This window comes from Haliaeetus albicilla, chromosome 9, assembly GCF_947461875.1.
Source record: "Haliaeetus albicilla chromosome 9, bHalAlb1.1, whole genome shotgun sequence".
Taxonomy (NCBI): domain Eukaryota; kingdom Metazoa; phylum Chordata; class Aves; order Accipitriformes; family Accipitridae; genus Haliaeetus; species Haliaeetus albicilla.
The window spans coordinates 11627785-11648997 of NC_091491.1; the positions used below are offsets into that span (position 1 = coordinate 11627785).

At 43.7% G+C, this 21213-nt stretch overlaps 1 protein-coding gene across 1 annotated transcript in view; it reads left to right on the top strand.

The window, feature by feature from the left end:
* The first annotated feature begins 6898 nt into the window (after window positions 1-6898).
* GALNT17 (polypeptide N-acetylgalactosaminyltransferase 17) overlaps window positions 6899-21213 on the top strand; it is a 216548-nt gene continuing 202233 nt past the window's right edge. The window contains exon 1 of the mRNA XM_069791502.1: window positions 6899-7566. Within this exon, the coding sequence (XP_069647603.1) occupies window positions 7329-7566 (238 nt within the window). The 5' untranslated portion in view covers window positions 6899-7328. The remainder of the gene's footprint in view (window positions 7567-21213) is intronic.

A 21213-nucleotide genomic window follows, 5' to 3' on the forward strand; every position in this document is an offset into this window, starting at 1 on the left:
CTACTTGATTTTCTAAATGTTAAGAACTGCTTTGAACTATTCTTTTTGCTGGGATGCAGACCTCTTGAAATTTCTGTGAGAAGTATCTTTTAAGTTCTGTAACAAGAATTTTATTCATATCTGTCAATGATATTTAATGAGTGTGATGCAGTACACAGACTAGCATTCATTAAGCAGTTGTTGCAATCTGTGGTACCTCTTTATTGGGAGGTTTAAATTTTTAAGGTTAAAATAGTGTATTATTTCCAGATGGTCAGCCCACCACTCATAATCACAGCAGGATAAAAGCTGCCCTAGCATGACTGTAATATAGTTTAAGCACAAATCCAGTGCAAGAGATATATTAATTATTTAAAAAAAGAATTACATGAGAAGACGTGAAGAAGCAAGTATTCATGCACACTGGCTTGTAAAACTCACAGTAATTTTTTTTGCTGGTTTTCTTTATTTAAGACAACACTCTTTTTATTTTTTACCTCAATACATGGAGACCTGTCAAAGGTAAGGAGAAAAAGCAGGTGTCAGTTTTCCATTGATACCTGTGGCTGCACCATGGCCAAGTTTTGAGTATGTATCTTCAGTGCAGTCTCCATGACTCCGAACCACCATCCTGCCCCAGCACTGCTCTTGCTGGAGGGAGTAGGGTGCTGGGGAGAGCCATGCCTTGCACCCCCAGGAGTCCAGGGGTTCAGAAAAGGCTTCGAGTCTTGACCTTAGGCCGAATACTTGATATAGGGCATAGGATAATAAGTTATTCTTGAGCATGTACTGTAGCATCTAGAAAGTCATCAGAGCTAGGCTTAATGAGCAGCAGAGAGGGGATACTCCATTTCTAGGATCTCTTCTGCTGTAACAGAGGCCAGATTGCTACAGGAAGCGAGATCAGGCTTTTAGGGAGAAAACTAAACCCTGAAAGGTTTTATTATATCCAAGCAAACTGACTTCTTGTCTACATCTTCATTGCACTTAGATCTGCACTTCTGACAGTCACATGAAAGGCAACCCCAATTTTAATAGGAACAGAGGTATACTGCATGTTGGCTTTGGGGATCTTTCTGGATTTCCCTGCTTTTCACTGGCATGGATGTACTGCAGCGCTGATGAAGGGGCTATCAGCTGAGTATGTTAGCCTTGAACTTCAGAGGCTGGTGGCAAACTGAGCTCTTGTACTAAAGGCTCTTGGTTTGATACTGCCCAGGTTGGTTTTGTCATCTCTTGATTTCCTTGGGAATTTAAAGCCCACTTTTTCAAAGTTCTTTAGGAATCTTTTTGTTTGCACGTGTAACATGAAGAAACAATAGTATTCCCTGGCTCAATTGAGATGTTCTCATCTATGAGATGATTAGGTGCTGAAATAATATGGGCCATATAGCTATCTTCTGTAATAAAAAAAACAACAACCAACAACAAACAAACAAAAAGGCATGGAATTTTTTTCTAGTCACACAAAAAGTCAATATTTAAAATGTATTTTCTTATTTTTCAATCATTTGTCGAAATTTCAGTGAACTTGTTCTTCTCCCTTCCCCTCTGTTATTTGAGAAAGAAGCTGGAAATTTTCTAACCAGCTTGAATAAGAAAATTACCTAAGCTTGGTCATCAAGCTCAATACTGAAGTTCAAAGCAGCAAAACTGAAGAGTAGTTGAGCTTTAAGCTATGATTTTGCTTTTTCTGAGCGAGTTCTTTCATTTCTGAACTCAGTCAAGAGTTGAAGCCATTCTAGAAGCTTTAGAAATGCTGATTCTGAAAGATACTTATTGATAACCATTGCAAATATCTGTTTTTAATATCCTTGAGGGAACCATAAAGCAATCTCATAAGCTAAAAGTACAATAAGTTCCTTGTTTTTTCACAGCATTTCCCTGATGTGTCAGTGATGAGCTGTCCATGCTCACAGTCTGAACTTAAAAAATTCATGAAATATGAATAGAGTTATTGTAATGGAGAACTAAATATGTTCCCAAACTTTGAAGATAAAACTGAAGAAAGTTACTTTTGTGAGTTAGCTGTTCCCATAGTGGAGGAAAATTTTAAGGCTGGAGATAAATGTTCACTCCTTGATGTTAAATTGACTAAATTACTGTCAAAAATGAATCCAGGGAGAGCAGACAATGTGCCATCAACTTTTTAATATTAGCTTCTGAAAAAGAAACGTATCTTTTTTTGCAAGTGCTTACTCATTTCACAGGATTGGGCCAATAAACTGGGGGTATGGAGAAATTTAATGATGTTGGTGACCCTCGAGACACCAGCACTGCTGTGCTTTCTGGAACAGCATGGGACTGCAGCTCTGCATGCAACGAGGCCTTATGCTGCAGGTCGTGTTGCAACTACTCTTCCCAACCTGTTGCCAGCAGGCGAGTACACACTTCATGCCTCCTGCAGAAGCCACTAGTACTTCATGGAGCAGATTCCTGCACCGAGAAAACACCAGTGCGAAAACCAAAGAGCTTATAGGCAATATGGAGGCTTAAATTCACCTGACCTGATGGGGGAGGACTTCCTTAGAGGTGGTTTTGGGCAGGAAAGAAACAAAATTAAAACTGAATAATCAGGAGTTCTCAAGAGCCCGAGAGAAAAAGGAAAGACTGGCAACTCCTGAGGACCACCTGAAGCCTGAAAACAAAGAAGAAACCCAATTGCACTAATACTCCAGCCAGAACTTTAAGATTTTGAGGGAACAGCTCATGGCTTTAAATTGAACCCTTGTGGGGGTTTTGTTGTTGCTGTTGTTTTGTGTTTTCCTCTTGCAGATCATGGTTTTCATACAGGGATTCAGAGTCACAGAAAGGCTAATTTATGCAGTTCAAGCAAATTTATCTAAGGTGACCCAAACATCTGTTTTCTTATGCTGGTGTTTACAAGGCTGGAAATGTAGGTGTTTAGACTTCTCCAGGTGGGCGCAGGCCCACACCACGCTCCCCCCTGCCCCGCTCCCACAACACCCTCACTCCCTGCCAGCCCTGGGAGCAGGTGGGACAGGACTGAGCTGGAGCTGAGGGGAAGGCACCTTTGCTGTGTGCCCTGGAGAATGCATGATGCTGGCAGTGGCTCCAGTAAGTAGCAAGAAACCCAGTTTTTCTGGCTGGTTTACATCTACAGAATGTGAAGAGAGTCTGCCCCAGGTGTGTCATGGTATCCTACTACCATCATATACTTCTAAAGTGATCAGGATGAGATAACTTCTGGAAACCGAGTTATTTTTGTATTTTTAATTCTTCTTGTAACTGGCAGCTAGTGTTCACTGTATTTTAAGGAGCAGAGATTTTAGCCAAAGGATTACTATGTCATTAATCAATCCATTGAATATTCATGATTTAGTGGATTCTTTTTCTCCCACGGAAGGAGAGAAGTAATTATTTTGGCTAGCACTTGAAAAGCGTGTGTGTGCTGTTGGTAGAACTCCACTGTATTGGGCAAAAATAGAATTTTTCTATTAGATATGCAAACTGATCTTCTCTCCCCAATACTGATAAATACCCTTTAGTTCTTCTCTATTTAGTAATAATGGTTCATGCTTTTTTTCCTAGGAATGTAATGAAAATGGCAAAAATGAGAAAAAAAACTCTCCAACTACTCCAAACACTGCAGTGGAGATTGAGCTACTCCTTGTTGAAACCCTGATTTGGAGAATGGGGTCTTGACAAACCTTTTCACATCTATAGCAAACTACTATTTTGTATTTGTTATTTTAATTTTGTTCAATCTAGCAACGTGCAAAGCTCAAATGAAATAAGGGTTATGGAGTGTGTGGGACACTGTTCTCAAGACTTATGCCACAAAGCACAACCTTTTCTGGTCTCCTACAGCCATATCCTGTTGGTGTCCATCTTCAGTGGACTTTTTGGTCCTTACTGTTTTTTGTTATCTAAAGCATGCTGCTTTCTCGCATGTCACTTTAGGGGAGTTATAAAGGTATCCATTGGTAGATAATACTGCAACTCTTGATGATGCAGGTATCATCAGGCTATTTGGAAATATGATAGCAATGGCCAAGTCTCAAGCAGAGCGTGCTAGTGGTCGTTGCTCAGGGCATGCTGTTAAAGGGCACATAATGGTTGGTGCTAATTCTTTGTGTTTGGGGCTCTAGCAGTTTCTAAAATTTGATCATCAGGCCAGAAGCAATTGTGGGATGACTGAGCAAAACTGAGATAATTCTTTACTTCCTCTCAGTAAAAGAAATTGTGGGAAAATTATACTGCGAAGACTAGCACAGTGGAAGGAGTCCTGCGAAACATGTAATGTTGCAAACCTGGTCAGGAGAGGGGGAACAGTTTTTTATAAGGTGTCCCTCCACCCCTGAAAGGCAAATGCTGATTCATCTCAGGAGTTTTGCAAAGGTGAAGAACGTGCCTAGCTGCACCTCCTCCTTGTGAGGTCAGCAGCAGAAAACCTTTCTCCTCTGTAATAGCGATGTTTTGCAGCTGGGTTGGTGAACTTCCCAGGTGATGGCTGTTTGTTGTCAGCTAGCAGGGCTTCAAAGTCTGTACTTTTTTAGTTCTACCCTTTATATAAAGAAAAGCACCAACAATGACAGATACCTGGGAAAGTTTTTTGAAGGTAATCCTCCTGGATAGGGCAGGGAGGTTGTATGGCTAGCTGGTGAACACATGTAATGTTCATTTGTAGCACTCATACTATCTCCTACACAGAGTATAATTTTATTTTTTTTTCCTATAGGTTTTTGGGCATGTTTATTTTGTCCTGGTGTGCTGTCCTCAGTGGGACCATGCAGTCTCACAGCGGCCAAGTGTCCTGTAACTATACACAGCACCACAGGGTCAAAATAAGTTGAGTTGTGGCTTTCTCCCTCCCTCCCTCCCTGCTTTCTTTGGGGACTTAATTCTGTTCTTTTCTTGGGGGGAGGGGGGCAAAAATGCTCTCCTTGTCCTTCAGCAAGGAGCTGCTTCAAACTCTCACGTTGTCTTTTTTTTTTTTTTCAAGATACTAAGATTTTTAATTTTTTTGCTTGCATTATAGGGTCATATGTAATAGCCATGTGCCAAACTTCTTTAAATCTAGCTTTCTCCAACCACTGTTTTATAATTAAAACCAATCTTGCTGTTTCTGTGCAATGCAACAACACTGACTTCAGTGGGAGCACTGCACAATGAAGGAGTAGCAGGAATGGGTCTTTTTTATCGGAGACTGTTTAAAATATGCAGCAGGTAGTTTTCTGTTTGCACAAACATTTCTGCTCCTGATAGTCTGAGGCCATGTGCCTTCCCTTTTTGGTAAACAACTCTGCAAAGTTGTGTTGGGTTTTGTTTGTTTGTTTGGGTTTGCTTTGTTTTTATAATAAAGGGTGCTTTTATTGATAGAGAAAAAAAAATCTCAGTTGACAGCTCTGGAAACAAAACTCTTCTGTTTATCACGTGCCCAAACACTTGAGAAGAACCCCCAAACCTGGAGGTGTCATGATAAGCTTCCCCTTGGTGCCAGCAAAAAGCTTTCATGGTTTTCAGGAATCTGTAAGGTAGTTGTAGCATGACGTCACCAAAATCATTCACATCTCTACCCTCTTAAGAAGAACAATGAACCCGAGTGTGGATGATGGACTGATCGTGTTATTTTAGGGTCTGACTATGAGTTATGTGCCTGTCTCTCCTCTTCACGTTTCTAGCAGGGTCCTGGGTCTGAACATTGAAACCAAAAAGATTTCATGTGCAGCTAGTACTAAATTAAAACTCCAAATCCTTTAAAGCAATTTTAGGTTTGTTTCCATGGCTTTGTTTGTTTTTTTTTTTTTTTTTTTTTTTTTTTTTTTTTAATTATGGCTTGAAGGTGAGAGGGGATATTCTTACATCTTGAAAAGTGGCCTTGTAGGATACAACGACTCAACGCTGTTTGAATTTCTAATCCACGTTCATGTCATCTTTCTGAAAAGCAGGGTTAACTGTGGCAAACGGATAAAGCTCTAAATAAATTGGTCTACTAGTAGCTGTCCTCTCAGATGGGGGTATTCAACATTCTGGCATTCAAACTTTGGATGTGAATTCTAGTTTATGATGTTTAACGCTACCTCATTTTTATGTTTGAAGCACAGGTGACAGCTCTAAAGCCAGTCCCTTGCGCTGACACAGAGTGTTTGGGGAGACACAGGAAAGCAGGATGGCTTGCTTCATTTGGGATCGACTGCCTGTGTAGAGAAAGCCCCGTTTCCAAGGGAGAGGATAAAGCTTTCATCCAGGAGAGGCGGGGAGCAAAGTTCACGGAAGGACCACGCCATCAGCCCGGAGGGCGGTGAAACTTTCTGTGAAACGGGAGAGCAAACGTGAGTTCTTGGCGACGATCCCTTTCTGAATATAACCGCGTTATGCCCAGGTGTGCCTCAGAGCTGCTGCCTTACCGCGCTGGCAGCGGCTGGAACGGTGGATGCCCGGGCCACGCCGTCCGTCCCCGCGGTGCCTGGCGCGCTGGGGTGAGGGGGGGCGCGCTGGGGTGAGGGGGGGCGCGCTGGGGTGAGGGGGGGCGCGGAGGGCGCCGCCGCCCGGCTCGGCCGCTCAGCTCCCGAGCACGCGGCTTTGAGCGTTTCGCGGCCCCGTGCCGGGCCGGGGCCTCCAGCCCGGGATTTCCCGGCAGCCGGGCCGCGGCGGGGCCGCTCTCCGCAGGCGCGGGCGGTGCGCGGAGCGGCGCTTGCCGCAGCCTGCCGGCCCTGCGCGCCCGCGGCGGGTCGTGGGGCGGGGGGGGGCGTGTGGATCCGCCGCGGGGACTTTCCCTCCTCGCCTACCTCCCCGTGCCCCGAGAGGGGCGGGAGCTCCGCGCCGCTCCGCGCCCGCCCCCTCGCTCCCCGCCCCGCCGCGGTGCAGCGAGGCGGCGGCGGCGGCTCCGGCCGGGGCGGGGCGGCGGCGGCCGGCGGGGCATGCCCCGTCCGCGCAGCGCAGGAGCGGCCCCGCGCCCCCCCGCGCGGCCGGCGGAGGCAGGCGCGGCGGCGGCGCTGCCGCAGGGCTCTCCGGCCCCGCGGCCGCCCCGGAGCCGAGGCGCGGGCGCCCTGCGCGGGGCATGAAGTTGCGCCGGCGGCAGCGCGGCGGCGGCGGGCGGAGCGGGGCGGGCGGCCCCGGCGGCGTCTCCTCTGCGGGGCCGTAGCCCCGGGGCGGGCTCCGCCGCGCCTCGGCGAGCGGCGCTTCTGCTCGGCGGCTCCCCGCCGCGGCTCGTCCGGCGAAGCCCGGGGCCGGGCTGGGGCGCGCCGCAACCCGCGCAGCCCCCCGCGCAGCCCGCCGCGCCGTGCGGCGGCGTGGGATGTGCGCGCAGCGGCGGTCGGCTGCCGGCCCGCTCCCCTAGCCCCTGCAGACAGCGCGGCGGCTGGCGGTGCCCCTCGGGAAGTTTGATGGCTTCTTTGAGGAGAGTCAAAGTCCTGCTGGTGTTAAACTTGATCGCGGTGGCTGGCTTCGTCCTCTTCTTGGCCAAGTGCAGACCCATCACGGCCAGGAGCGGCGACACCTTCCATGACATCCATCCCAGGGCAGAAGTGGCCAACTTGACGGCCCACGGCATCAGCTCCATTCAGGATGCAGTGCTGAAGAGACTCTCTCTCCTGGAAGATATAGTCTACAGGCAGCTGAATGGTAGGAATAGTGCTCCCGCTCTTAATGCCTTTTGGGTATATGGTCACGGGTGGTGAACTGGGTGCACGGCTTGCTTGAAGTTTGCCTGACAGAGCCATGCTCTCTCCTGTGTTATTGTGCAAATGCAGTCTCAACGGACTGAATCAATTAGGTATCTGGTTTCCAAGTTCAGTTTGTGTTTAAAGCTCAGAGTACCTTGCGTAGGATGGGAGGAAATCGTAATAACGTAATGGTGTCTTTCAGGTTTATAGTAGCGGTCAGGAAATTACAGTGTCATGATTTCTGCATCAAATGAGAAGAGTGTTTAGTGGGTGAATACGGGTTGGAGCAGCACGCTGGATGTTAATTGAGGGAATGGCTTTTACTACTACGGAGTTGTTTTTTTGGAAGGGAGTTTTTAAACGGCTAAAGTATGTTGCGTCATTTAAGTGCAGAAGGTCAGAAGGCAAAATGCACTTTATCTAATAAGTTAAGGAAACTATGCAGTATTTCCTATGGCTCAGCATTGACAGCTGCTAATTAAAATCTAAAGTAATGCTTCTCCCTATAGCATAGCGAAGGGATTTCTATTAAAATCTCACCAGGTTCAGTAGTTCTGAGATGTAGAAGGAGTTTTAAAGATGCCGTGCGGGATAGGGAAACAGGCTGTAAAGATGTAAGAAATCTAGGTGAGGTATCCAATTAAAACACTGACTGTGGAAGCTAATTTTTTTTAAATTGTTCCCCATAGATTCACAACTGGGAATGTAATCTCAATCAAGAGTCCCGTTTATTGCTTCCAATTTCTGTAGCGTTAATGACTGCAAGTTTTTGTGTGTCAGAATTAGCCGAGTTAATGTTTTTGCCAATGTCAGTGTGATTCCCTCTCTGAGTTTTGAATACGAAGCTAATGCACGATTCTGTGTCGTGTTGAACGGAAAGCTGGTGTGTGCTGTGTCTCCGTACTGAATCAGAGCTATTGCTGATTATACTTCTGCGCTGAGGATGTGAGGCAGGTGCAGGAATGCAGCGTACCTTTCCTGGTGCGTGGTGTTTGTGCTTTGGGGAAGGCACTGTACAAAATGAGAAGCACACAGTTGAGTTGGACAGCGTTCTTTATATTGCTACTTTATACACTTGCATGAAAACAGTACTGTTGGGTGACAAACAAGGTGAAACAAAAGAATAACAAGGAATAAGGTAGAGAAAGCTGCATGTTATTTACAATCAAACTGTGAAACTGTCTGTTTCTGGATATCGGTGGGGCAGAAATCTCCAGGAAGATTTAGGTACTTGTTCCAAAAAGGGCAACAACTGCAGTTCATGACAGGAGACCTCATACTAGGACCTTGGTGTTGGACAAGTAGTCATGATGCTGTCTACCGTTCTTGCAAATGCAGAGGGAGAGCTGAAATTCTAAGTTATACCCTTCTTCTGTGGAGATTAACGTCGGACTCCCTGCTCCATTGTGTTCTGGGGGCTGCTTTTGGAGCTAGCTGGTGCTTGTAACAGGAGCTGCGAGTGTAAGGATGGCTCTAAATGTGTTGTCTCGTCTGTAGGCTGCTGTGGGCACTCAGAGTATGTTTGCAGTGTAGTACAGGCGTCTGCTTAGTGCTGAAGAGCAGTCACGCACCTAAAGACCAAGGGAGGCAGAGAGGTAATAGATATGTTGCCTGTATCACAAACGTTTTCTTAGGGCAGGCAGAAAGCTGAGCACATAAATGTGACATCTTGTCTGGCCTCTGCATACTGGGGTGATTTATAGCAACACTGATAAGTCTGGCTAAAAAATAGCTCTGGCGTAGCAGTTACGTAACTTCGATCAAATGTATATTTGGTACATGTGATTTTTAGAAAAGTATAATGTGCTTTGTTCTCTGAGTGAGGTCTGTGTGTTGTGCTTCAGCAAGACATGGGTTCAGAGCAAGATGTGGGGGGCCACATGAAGCCCCATCACCACCCACTGGCATTAGAAGGGAACAGTCAAGTGTGCTGAGACAGTCCATAGGACTGAGGATGCAGAGGCAGCTGGACCGGCTTCTGTGCCAGGAGTTTTCTGTGCCTGAATTGGCGTTCATTCTGGGCACTTGAAGAATACCTAAAGCTGAAAATCTAGTGCCCACCTGAAGTGTGCAAGTATGAGCTCGCTTCTTTTTTTTTTTTTTCTTTTTTTTTTTTTCTTTTTTTTTTTTTCTTTTTTTTTTCTTTTTTTTTTTTCTTTTTTTTTTTTTTCTTTTTTTTTTTTTTTCTTTTAGGATAGGGAAGTTGCATGCTGGTGAGAAGTGCCTAACAAAACCCACCATATGCTCCTAGACGAGCTCTCTGCAGAACATATCCACTGAGAGAATTCTCTTTCTGTTGCGTAAGGTTGTGTTTTGTTTTAAATCTGACCTGTGGTTTAGCACATACAAAATGTTAGAATACAGTATCCTATAACGTAGTATGTGGAAAGCCTGCACCTCAGGGAGCATCGGGAAGTGTTTGGCCAGAGAGAGAGAGAAACTAAAACACAGTTTGGGTGTAATCAACTATGGATTTTTTTCTGCATTATAGGACTTGGCTGGATTTCAGTGAGAATTGAAGCCATCTTTAAAAAACTGACTCTCTTAAAAAGCTCCATTCTGTAAAGATCAAATGAGCAATCTGATCGTATCATTGCTATGTTTTTGCTTCTTGAGTTGTGTAGTGTAAAGCATATTGGAAATAACAGCCCTCTGTGGTATGGCAACCCTCATTTTTTGTGTATGTATGTTTATTTATTTCTGTAAATATTGGCCATGAAAACAAGCTAAACAACACTGCCTTGGGTCTGGTAAAGGAAGGATTTTACACAATCATTCCTTTTGAATGACATTTCTCTGCAGTGTCATTCTGGAAATAACACCAGGCTCCCTCTTCTCTGTGCAGGAAGAGCTGTCCCAAACGTGGCCCAACCTGCCTCCTACAATGACTCCTCACTTTCCAGTGATGCATCTTGCTGGTCTTGTACTGTTCTTTAGCCACTGTTAGCTAGGGCTGCGGTCGCACAAAGCATCAACTCTGGATGCTTGTTTCAGATGGTGGTTGAAAGAGTGCATTGGGGATACTGAATGGGATTGGGAAGTCATCACAGCAGACAGTGGCCTGGCTTAGTTTTCTTCTTGTTGTAATTCATAAAGTACCTGTGAGAAGACTTGGGTTTGTCCATATTTGTCTGGTTGGTCTTCTTTTGGCCTAAACCTGATTGAGAACTGTACATGTGCATTGTTCTTTCTAAAAGTTTATTGTTGCTCCTTAGTTCATTGCAGTTCAAAGTCTTGTGGGTCTTACTTTTTGCTTTTCTGTTGCTTTTTGCTGTCTCTAATTGGATGGCTCCCATGGTTGCAAAGAAGTACAAGGGTAGCCTTTGAAATGGAGGGTTTTGTATGTGCATGCACTTACCTGAGAATTCAGAGGATTTTTAATTTCTGTAGTCACTTTTATGGATGGAATTTTCTTGTTCAGCAGATGTTCAGAGAAAGCTAATGAAGGTCGGGAAGGAGTGTGTGCATTTTACTTCAGGTACTAGCTACAGCTTGTCTTTTTGATCCAAACCTATTTTTTTCTGTGCTGACATTTACATAAGCAAAAATTGTGGTCCAGATTATCTCCAACTTTATGGAGATTCAAACAAATGAACTTTTCAGTTGGGCTCTATGTTTACAAAGAGAGTTTTAGTGCTTATGTGACAAACTAGTTAGCTAGTGAGGAGCTGGAGTGAATAGAGACTCAGAAGAGAGCATTTGGCTTTTGTGGCAACCACATGCTTCCTGGAGAGCGCTGGGCAAACTCTTCAATTTGCCTGCTCCTGTTCCTCTGGGGCTAATGTAGAAACCCATTAATGACCATGAGGAATTTGAGAAATGGTGCATTTATAGGATCCTGAGACGGGAAAGGCAGGCCAACTTTTTCACATCAAAGTGGCATCTAGGATAAGTGACATGACTTGAGGAAAGCTGCAGTTTGCATCATGAAAGATACTGCTCATCCTGAGACTCCTCTCAATGGAATGGGTCCTGTGTCTGTTGCATGGTGAGATAATGCTCATCTCCCCTCCTACAAGCAATGGCATTGGGGGAATTACCCAGTAGCTTTTGTCTGGCTTGTGTTTCTTCTCCCTTGAGTTCTTGCATTAGTCTCCTTCACCTCCCTTTGTCCTATTGAAGGTGTGCTCGATCCCACCCTGGGCGTGGGAAAAGGAAATGTTCACAGCAGTGCAACGTGCGTGCACCCCCCTCCCCAGAAGGAGAGAGGGTGAGGCTGGTGCACACCCACAGCAGTGCCTGTCCTAAGTAGGAGAAGTGTTGAGAAGTTTGACGGCTGCTGCTGAGTCACTGAGAGGCTGGTGGGATGTATAGGGTCCATAAGCAGGTTTCCTTGCATGTGCAGAGCACTGGGACTGCACCGATGTTGAGTATTCATCCCAAGTAGGAGGAGAGAGCCTGGATCCAATTCTGTGTGTTGGTTTTTGTCCCTGTCCTTCTGTGTCTGATCCTGCCCAAAAGTGGGCAGTCCCCTTTTCTAACCCCTGTTCGCCAAAAGCTCTTGAAGTCAATATAATATATAAATAGTTTAGTCATTAAATAGTGCTGCTAGTTTGAGAATAAGAAGCGCAGGAGGGCAAGTACTCTAAATAAACCCTTGGTTTACATATGGGGAAGCCGTCATCCATAGCTACCATAACTGAGCATCTTGAACAAATACAAGTTCTGTTGGTCACTGGTGAACCAGGGAACCTTCCACCCAGCGATGTCTCAGGTGTGCTGGGGTAAGCGCCTGTGTGTCTACTTGTGCGTGTTCAGCAGAGGTCTGGGTCTTGTATTAAAGCCTCCGAGGAGCATGAAGGCTATAAACTCCCTCTTTACTGCTTTTTGGTTGATACACAACAACAGCTGAATCAAGTAAGTGCTCAGCTGCCTGGAAGCCAGTGAGACAGGAATGGTGTGGTGTCTTTCTGCATAGTGTGAAAAAAACGTACAAAAATTCTTTACTTCAAGCTAAATATTAGTAAGACAGAAAACACTGTGAAAGGGCACTGCTGACTCATCCTAAGCTCTTCTTTTAGATTTTATTTGTTAAACTCACAACTGATTATATGTAAGATCAGGGAGAATAAAAGCTATTTGCAAATTGTTGCAAATGAGAGGCCAGCGATTAAGAACTGCTGAAGTGAAGCTGGCCAGTCAAAATGGGTGAGCAGAGAGGGTTTTTCCCCTCATGCTGAAGAAGCACACAGAGAGTGAACTGCTGCTTTACCAAATGTTAAAAGTTGAAAAGGAACTTTAAATTCCTTGGTGGTTAAATAAGCCTATGTTCATTTTTTAAACAAGCTTGCATCTGTGCTTTTGCACATGGAATTATTTGCACATGCTGACATATGAACAAGTGCATGCCAGCAGCCTCCTGCATACAGATTGTGCTCTCATCTGCTTATCCAATTAGGAAATTAACTTTGTGAGGCTTGCATATGGACATTGAGGCCAATACTGAAACACAGCCTTTTGCATGGTCTTGCTATCCCCCTTGTAAAGTGGCGCTTAATTAACTTAAAACACTTTAGAGATACGTGGATTTACTTCCCATAAGGATAAATTAATGCTTATCTTCTCTAACACTTATCAGCCTCAAAGTACATTACAAACTTAGCTAACTACTGAGTATAAAAATTACATATGTAAATAAGGCAGATTAAAAGCAGTTCTATCAGCCATTTAGTAGTATGTAATAGCGTTACATCCACAGACTAGTGATATTAAGATTTTAACAGGTAGGTAATATATTAACTAAAATGCTAAGAAATTCTCTGATTAAGGTAAACAACTAAATGTAAATAATTGAGAGTGGGGAAATGCTGTTTGTAGGCAGAAGGGTCCAAACTTTAATCATGTTAATGAAATAAAATAGCTCTTTTTATGAGTACAACCTTGCTGGGTGAAATCCTTTGATATAAGAAATGATGATGTGGAGATCAAGTGATACGCTATGGGGATGTGACTGCTGTATTAACTGATGGTTATCACACAGGATCTGAGATGCTATTTCCCTGTCTACCCCACTACCATGATATTTCTGAAGTAGAAACTAACTGTATTATTTTGTATGGCCTTATATAGCAACTTGATAAAAATGGCAGCTTTAATATTTATTATATACCTAACAGATCTGGTTGTCGTATTCCCCATTAGGAACAATGTAAATTACCCAGATTCAGTACATGCTTTTAGAAGCTCTCAGTCTAAACTTACTAACTGCAGAAGAGTGTTCTGCATAGGCTCGAGACACCTCAGAACTGCTGTCTGTAAATTATTCTTATTGGGTTCATGGAAATTGAGTCTGATACTGATCAAAGAATGAATAAAAGAAACACTTCTTAGAGAAATAATAGAGTTAAAAGATGAGGCTTCAGATAGTCATTTAGGAAGCATCTGGAAGCTTAGACGTTAACGTGACATTTAGTTTACAGCCTGGCTGACTAGGAACTGATAGATAATTTTTGTTTTCGATAGTTGTTTGGCATCATCATCCGAATATTCACTGTCATTGGCAATGAATGAGTAATAAGCCACTAACACATTTATCATGCAGAGACAACACAGGATTCATGAGATGCAACAGCAATGACTAGAAAATAGTGACAACGTTGGTATTTTATTCTTGCATATTAATTCAGGTCTGCCTGAATGGAGAAACAGAACCTTACCTCAATGGTAAAATTTACAAAGGTATGTTAGATTTATGCTGTCAAATTAGTTAGGCAGCTTTTAGGAATATTTTCCTAAGGACACCAAAAAAAAAAAAAAAAAGTACTGTAGTTATGTGAATTACAGTGTTAATTCCAAGCCTCAGTCCGGATCAGTAGCATGCTATTGTGTCTCCAGTAAGAGACATTTGGAACTGGATGCATTTGGCAAAACATGGGCATCTAGTGACATTTCAGGGCCTGAAGGCATCCTGCCTGGCTTCCAGCTGCCACTCCAGAAGGGCACGACTCGGCGTCAGTGGAGTGTCACATCTGCTGGGCTTGCGCAGCATCTTGGATACCCCGAGGCCTTTTGGATGGCAGCAGGCATTGCTGAGATAGCAGAGTCCCATGCTTGCCCTCTTGGAGATCTTCTGCTTTGATCAGGGAGGACAGATGGATGAAGTTGGCTTTAGGCATGTGCTGTCAATGTGCTTGGATTTTGGGGAGTCCTTCTGGTCTACTCTTGGCCACCATCTTCCCTCATTACTTCTCTCCTGGCAGAAAGCACATGCATTTCTAATAAGAAAATGCTGTATGCAGCCTTTGAGCAAATCTACCTGTTAATAAGGCATAGCACAAAAGAAAACAGAAATAAGCCTTCTCAGGTAATTAAAAAGGTTTTACTCATTTTGTGATTTATGCCACTAATCTTTATCTAAAACTGAACAATCTGGCCCAGATGTTATGATGGGCTGGCAGGCTGCCAGTTCCCAGCTCCTGCAGATATGCCTGGATCATGGGGTAGGTGAGGACATTCTGCATGTTGAAATATTAAACTTAGAAGGGAGTCTTTTTTTTTTTCGTAAGATGGCCTTATCAAAGTCTGCAAAGGGCCGTTCAAACTGAATGCACATAGTATTGACCCTACCGTGAATCAACAGCAGTGATTCAACTTCAGTAATGTATCCTGGTGGTACAATATTATTTTTCCGAAACAGTTTGGGGAGTACTAGCAACTGTATTTTCTAGCCCCCAATCCCTGTGGTCAAATTTCTTCAAGAAATTGTTGAATACTTTACATCTTATTGCTACCAGTGTAGCTAGTTCTGCCTATAAATCTAATAGCTATCGACCCACGTTCTGACAGTCACTGACGGTTATCTAAAAATAATGTGGTAATGATGCAATGAGAGTCCTACGTAAAACATTACGTGCAAGGAGAGTGCTATGCTGAGCCTTGCTCCGCTGTCATTGAGCAGTTACACACTGTGCTTTTGGTGCAGTCTTAGGGCTTTGATGCTTGTGTCGGTGAGGAGATGCAAAGTTATCTGAAAAAGAAAGACAATTCCCTAAAATCAGGAGTGAGTTGGATAAAAATGACAGTTTGCCTTTTCCTTTTTAAAAACCTGATGATCTGTGCTCGCGTGCCTCTCGCTGTGTAATGAGTACCAGTTCCTATGATACTGCCCTCCCGGGGATTCGCTCCCTGTGATTCACTCTGATCCCACAGACAGCGATGCTAAAGGCTATCTGCTATTTTACAGCACTTGTTCAGTCTTGGAACAGGAAATACCTAAACTTCACAGGATCTGTAATAAGGGAGTAATATGATAACTCTTGGTAAATGGATTTTTTTTTTTTTAAAATAGGGATCTTCCTAGGTTGTCCGACCCAGGCTGTTGTGTAAGAGCACCACTCTTTCTGCTGTTAGGGAAAATGAAATATCTCTTAAAAGCTGGGGCTGTGTCATGCACAGTAAATCACTACTTGCTGCACAGCTGGCATGCCTTGTTGCACCTGATTACTTAATTTTAGCACAGTAAAGCCAACTGTGTGATGTGTCAGCGTTTGATGCTGAGGAAGGAAGGGGAATCCTTGGTCCTCTTCTGTTCAGTACCCTCAGCTTCTGTGCAAGTGGAAGTGTCTTGTGTTCATTCCCGTGGTTTGAAGTGTGATTGCCCAGCACTAGCACTTCTCTGGGGTCTGGTAGTGAAAGACTCTGGGTGGGAAGGTGGAAGAGCTGGGCTCTGGGCTCGGCTGTGTGCCACCCTTGGGCCCTTGAGCATCCTTAGTCTCCCTGAATCCGTTCCCCAGCACCTGAATGGGATACAGTATTTTCTTTTCTCCCATCTCCTCTATGTAACAGTAGGGCCTTTTTTGTGTTTGTGGGCAATGGAAATCCAAATTGCTTTTCCTTGGCGTGTCTAAATGCTGCTGAGGTACAAAAAGCGGAAAACCATTACAAGAGAAAAATAAACAGTGTATTAACAGACACCAGCAGTGCCTTGGCTGAGTTATTTTGGGTGTTTCCTCAAGCTTCAGAGAACATGAGAGAGTCAAGCAAGGTCTCTTACCTGATGGTCATCAGAATTTATTTAACCTTTGTTTTAATCTTTATTTGCTTCTGTAGTATTTTGGGCAGTGTAATGGCCTGCCATGGTTGTGCTTGTTCTCAGAGCATAAAGATGAAGCAAGAAGGTTAATTTTAAAATGAAACAATTAGAATTTCTTTCTGGGTCTTTATCTACATTACACTTCAAATTAAATCATGAGAGCACTCATGTTTGCGCCAAATTACTACAAATCTTCCAAAACAATTGCTTGATCATACTCTAAAAACACAAAACAAAGGAGAAAAACAAAAGTTAAAAGCCATTTAATGATGTTTTAAAGCTTGATTATATTCCATTATTGGGTTTAAAATAATTTTTGCTGACCTTTGTGTTTTTAGTGTGTACCAGCTTTAGTGAAGTGCACTGCAACATTGAATGCTTTAAATAGGTTGGAACATAAAAACCCTATTCTGCTAAATTTTATCTCAGTTTTTCATATTTGCGCTGACAAGATGATAACTATTACACTTGGCTAAACCTGTAGTCAAGGCTGGGGCCGTGTTGTGCTTTGCCCTTTGCTAAGTGTAGACCAAATGCCATCACATGGAATTTCAGTTTGCTTGAAGTTGTTACTCATGTAATCAGGACAGACTGGTGCCACCATTAAGGGCACCAGGCATTCAGTAAGAAAGGATTAGGTCTCAGTTCTTCCTCCAACATGTTGTGTGATGCTGGACAAGTCACTTAGGATAATATTAGAAAACGCATATGAGTTAGAGATTCAGGTTCCCTATGTATTACTGAATGAATGTCTCAAGGACAGAAAGAGATGAAGAGGTTTATATGTGGGAGATCGTACGAGAACATAGAAAAACATGTTTTGGTGATTTGAAGTTACTTGGAACTAGCGTCAAAGAGGTAGGAACCGAAAAAGTGAGACAGGAGAGATGTTTGACTTGCTTCTTATTCCTTACCATAACAAATGACTGGAATGTAGCCTAAGTGATCACCACTCACACTATGACCCTGCCCAGTGGCCCTGGCTGGTTCACATCTCGTATATTTGGTGCTATAAACCAGTGAGAAACAGGCCATTCCCAAACAGCTTATCATTAGCGAGATAAATCATGCAGCAGAATGAGGCAGAAGATGGGGGAAGAATTAGACCTAATGTTGTGTTAATTCCCTGTGGCTTTTGGATTTAAAACTCATGTTAATTTAAATCTATATTAATTATATGTTGACTAGGTCGAAGGAGAGATGTGTAAGAGAATGAAATAATAGGGCAGGAAGATGGGCAAGTGAAGCTGGTGTGGGAGGGAGGGAGGAAGGAAGGACTGCAGTAATGGTGAGAGCAGAAGGCAGGGGTGAGGTTTCATCCAGGAGCAACGTGCTGAGCCAAGTCAATGCAGCTGTGAGGGCTGGGGAGGGGGCAGGCAGCAGCTCCTGTCTGTGTACTTCCTCAGGATTTCTGCCTCCAGAAGCTTTACTTGCCTCTGTAAGTTATGGGGGACAGCTTTAACATTTGGTTCAAAATCAGGAAAATATCCACCATGCACGAATTCACAGAGAGACATGCAGTGGGACCCTGGTTGTGGGAAGGTGGGGGAACCAGAAGTCTCAATTTGGAGGAGCAGATGCTGGTGGTGAGGCAAGTGCTTTTTGGATAAAGCTGATTGGATTGACCGTGTGCAATGCCCAATGGGACAGAGCTGGATTTTAAGCTCTGCAGGTGGAGGTCAGAAACAAAACTGCAGTATCTGGAGAAATAAATGAATAATTAACCTAATGGGCCAGGGATGGGTGAGCTGCTTTGTCCGATGTGAAGGGGGACCGTTGAAACATGGTGCTGTTTGATTAGTGCTTGCAGTGTGAAGGGACGGTATGACAGCTGGATCATGCAGATGATTTATGGGCATGCAAGCAGCTTTCATTTAGAAATCTGCCCCTGTCAGGAGTGTCTAAAGGTAGTTACTGGCTTTTACAATGTCTTACATGGAAGGTGTTACTGGGGTCAGGTCATATTGACTTCAGTTGTCTTTGGATCAAGCACTGAATCAATAAGTGACTTTCTGCAGGAGTTTAATAGCTGTTGTGCACAGACATAAAAGGGGTTAGACAGTAAAATGGGATCTTACACTTTTATCAGTCTCTTCTTAGGAAGTTGCTCAACTTCCAGATAGTAATTAATGCTATATTCCTTCAACAAATTTTCCTCCCTAGTGATGCTGCCTGTTTGATCCTATAGAACAGCATCAGACCTTGCAAATTAGAATGGTCTGCTGGGCTGCAATCAGGAAAGAGGCAATGAACGGAAAGGAATAAAACTTCGATATCAGTCCCAATTTGAGGCAGCCCGTGTAATTTATTGTTGTTGTGCAGCTCTTTGGAAAATCCTGGAATTCCCTTGAATGTTCAGCTCTGATTGTAATTACTGGAACTGCATATCCAGAAATATCCAGCTCCAACTGGAGTTGGATATCCAAAGAAAGTGATTCACTCCAAAGCTGCAGACCCAGATGTAGACAACTCTGGTAGCATCTTATTCTGAGGCTGCCCAGCCTTTTCCATCACAAGAAACTGCTTCAATTTGTTTATAATTTTTCCAATTAGGCTGAGATGGTCAGATATTTTAAAGATCATGTTTATCTTTAATCCCAGCAAACTGGTCCAGATGTTTTTTGGAAGTGACGTTTGAGAAAAACGTACCATTGTTCCCATGGAGGGACAAAGCTTGTACAAAGGGAAAAGGGAGTCAAGGGAGTGACCTGGCAGCTCCAAAAAAATTGGGCTGAGAAACCACAGGTGCAGAGAAGGGGGCAGATGAGGAGGCTGATGTGGGTGGGCAACATGGGAATTGGTGGGGAGAGGGGGCATGGGACAAGGTGTCCAGGCAGGGAGCAGTGGCCCCAGGGAGTGGGGGTCCTGGGAACATCTCTGTTTTGCTACAGGAATGTTTGAATGCAGCACAGTTGCTTGGTGGTTTTGTTACAAGTAGTGGAAAAATGGTTGTCTGCAGAAAAAGTGTTATTTTCAACTGGATATTTTATATAAATGAAGTATAACTAAAAAGATAGGTTACTTCTAGAAACCTTAATGCTAAATGTGGTTCTTGGGTATTTTTGCTGGTTTGATGATCAAAGTCTTAGCCTTGTAGAGCATTCAGAAGATGTGTGGGTATAAAGCCAGGGCAGGTATTATTAGCTGTGTAAGGTAAAACAGTACAGTCAGTGTGGAAAAATTACAGGTTTTGTGCTGAAGCAGATATTTAACCTTTGTTTTTACAACTCCAGAAATGAAGCAGTTTGTTTCTTAATGTAGGCTTAATGCTCAACGTGTATGCTGACTGGATTTTCACGTCTGAACGTATGAAATGCTGGGCTATTAAAATCTGTTTTAACGATCTCTTTTTGTATAACTCCTAATATTTGCCATTTACTAATTATGATGTGCCTAAGTAGTTCTCATTTGTAGTAGGTATTTTAAATGCTGAAGCTGTCCTAGTTTCAAGCTAACTGCTGGTGACTTTGTTTTTTATGTCTGAGAATTGAGTAGTATCAGTGATTTTTTGCAGGTTGGCATTAAGTGCTCGCCTCATGCTGTTCTTCATTAGAAGGTTTTTGATATGCAGGTCCCCGGTGGAAGCAGAAATAGTTAGATTTGGCAGAGGAGCAGCAGTGCTAGAGAACACATGTATTTTCAGTCAGCATTGGCTGAGTCAGTGAGGGCATACCCAGGGGTGGTTGGTGTGGGGCACTTCTTGATTTGGGAGTTCCTGCTCTATTTGTCTTTTTTTTAATCGGTAGGATTTTCCAATATATTTACAACGGGGAGATGTGGCTTTTTGAAAGGTAGCAGCCTGGGCAGCAGCTTTGCAAGCTTCCTAAGCGGCTTGTGGGGAAGAAAAAGGCAGGGTGGTTTTATTTCGTGGTCCATTTTGCTGCTCCAGTGTGATGGGAGGGCCATTGTGATGGGACCATGTGAACTAGTTTAAGACCCCACAGATGTTATGAGGCCACTGACCTTACAGTCTCACGGACCTCCCTGCAAAACGGGATGCTGAGAATGCAAGAAAAGTGGTAATAAAAAAGAACTTGTAAAGGGTAAGTTAGGAAGCAGGGGCTGTACTTGAATGAAAAAGAGAAATATGCAACGCAGAACAATCTAGATGCTCTGCAAGCAAGGAAAGCCTGTTAACTCAGTTGTCTGTCCTCGCATTTCATTTTACCTTGAATTTTACCTGTTGTTTGTTTTTTTTCTTGATCCCATTTCTCAATCACCTTCACCAGAGGCAACTCCAGCTGTGACTTGACAGCTGCTACTGTCTTCTGCAGCATGTGCTGCCAAAAATCCCAGATGATTCTAGGGCTTAAGGCACAGTGCTGTCTATTTTCTTTATTTCTTCCCACTATAAAATGTTACATTTTAATATTAATAATGCTTTTTCCAAATTCAGAAGCCTCCAGGCCTATTGCAGTTACGATTTTTTAAACCTCAGGTTTTGGCAGGTGTGTCCTGGCAGTAAACATGGCTTAAGAGTATGGGCAGTGCTTTCGGGTTCAGTGCAGTGGACAGTACTCAAGTCTGGAACCCAATCCTTAAACTGTTAAGGAAGCTTGAATGTAAGTGGAAGCT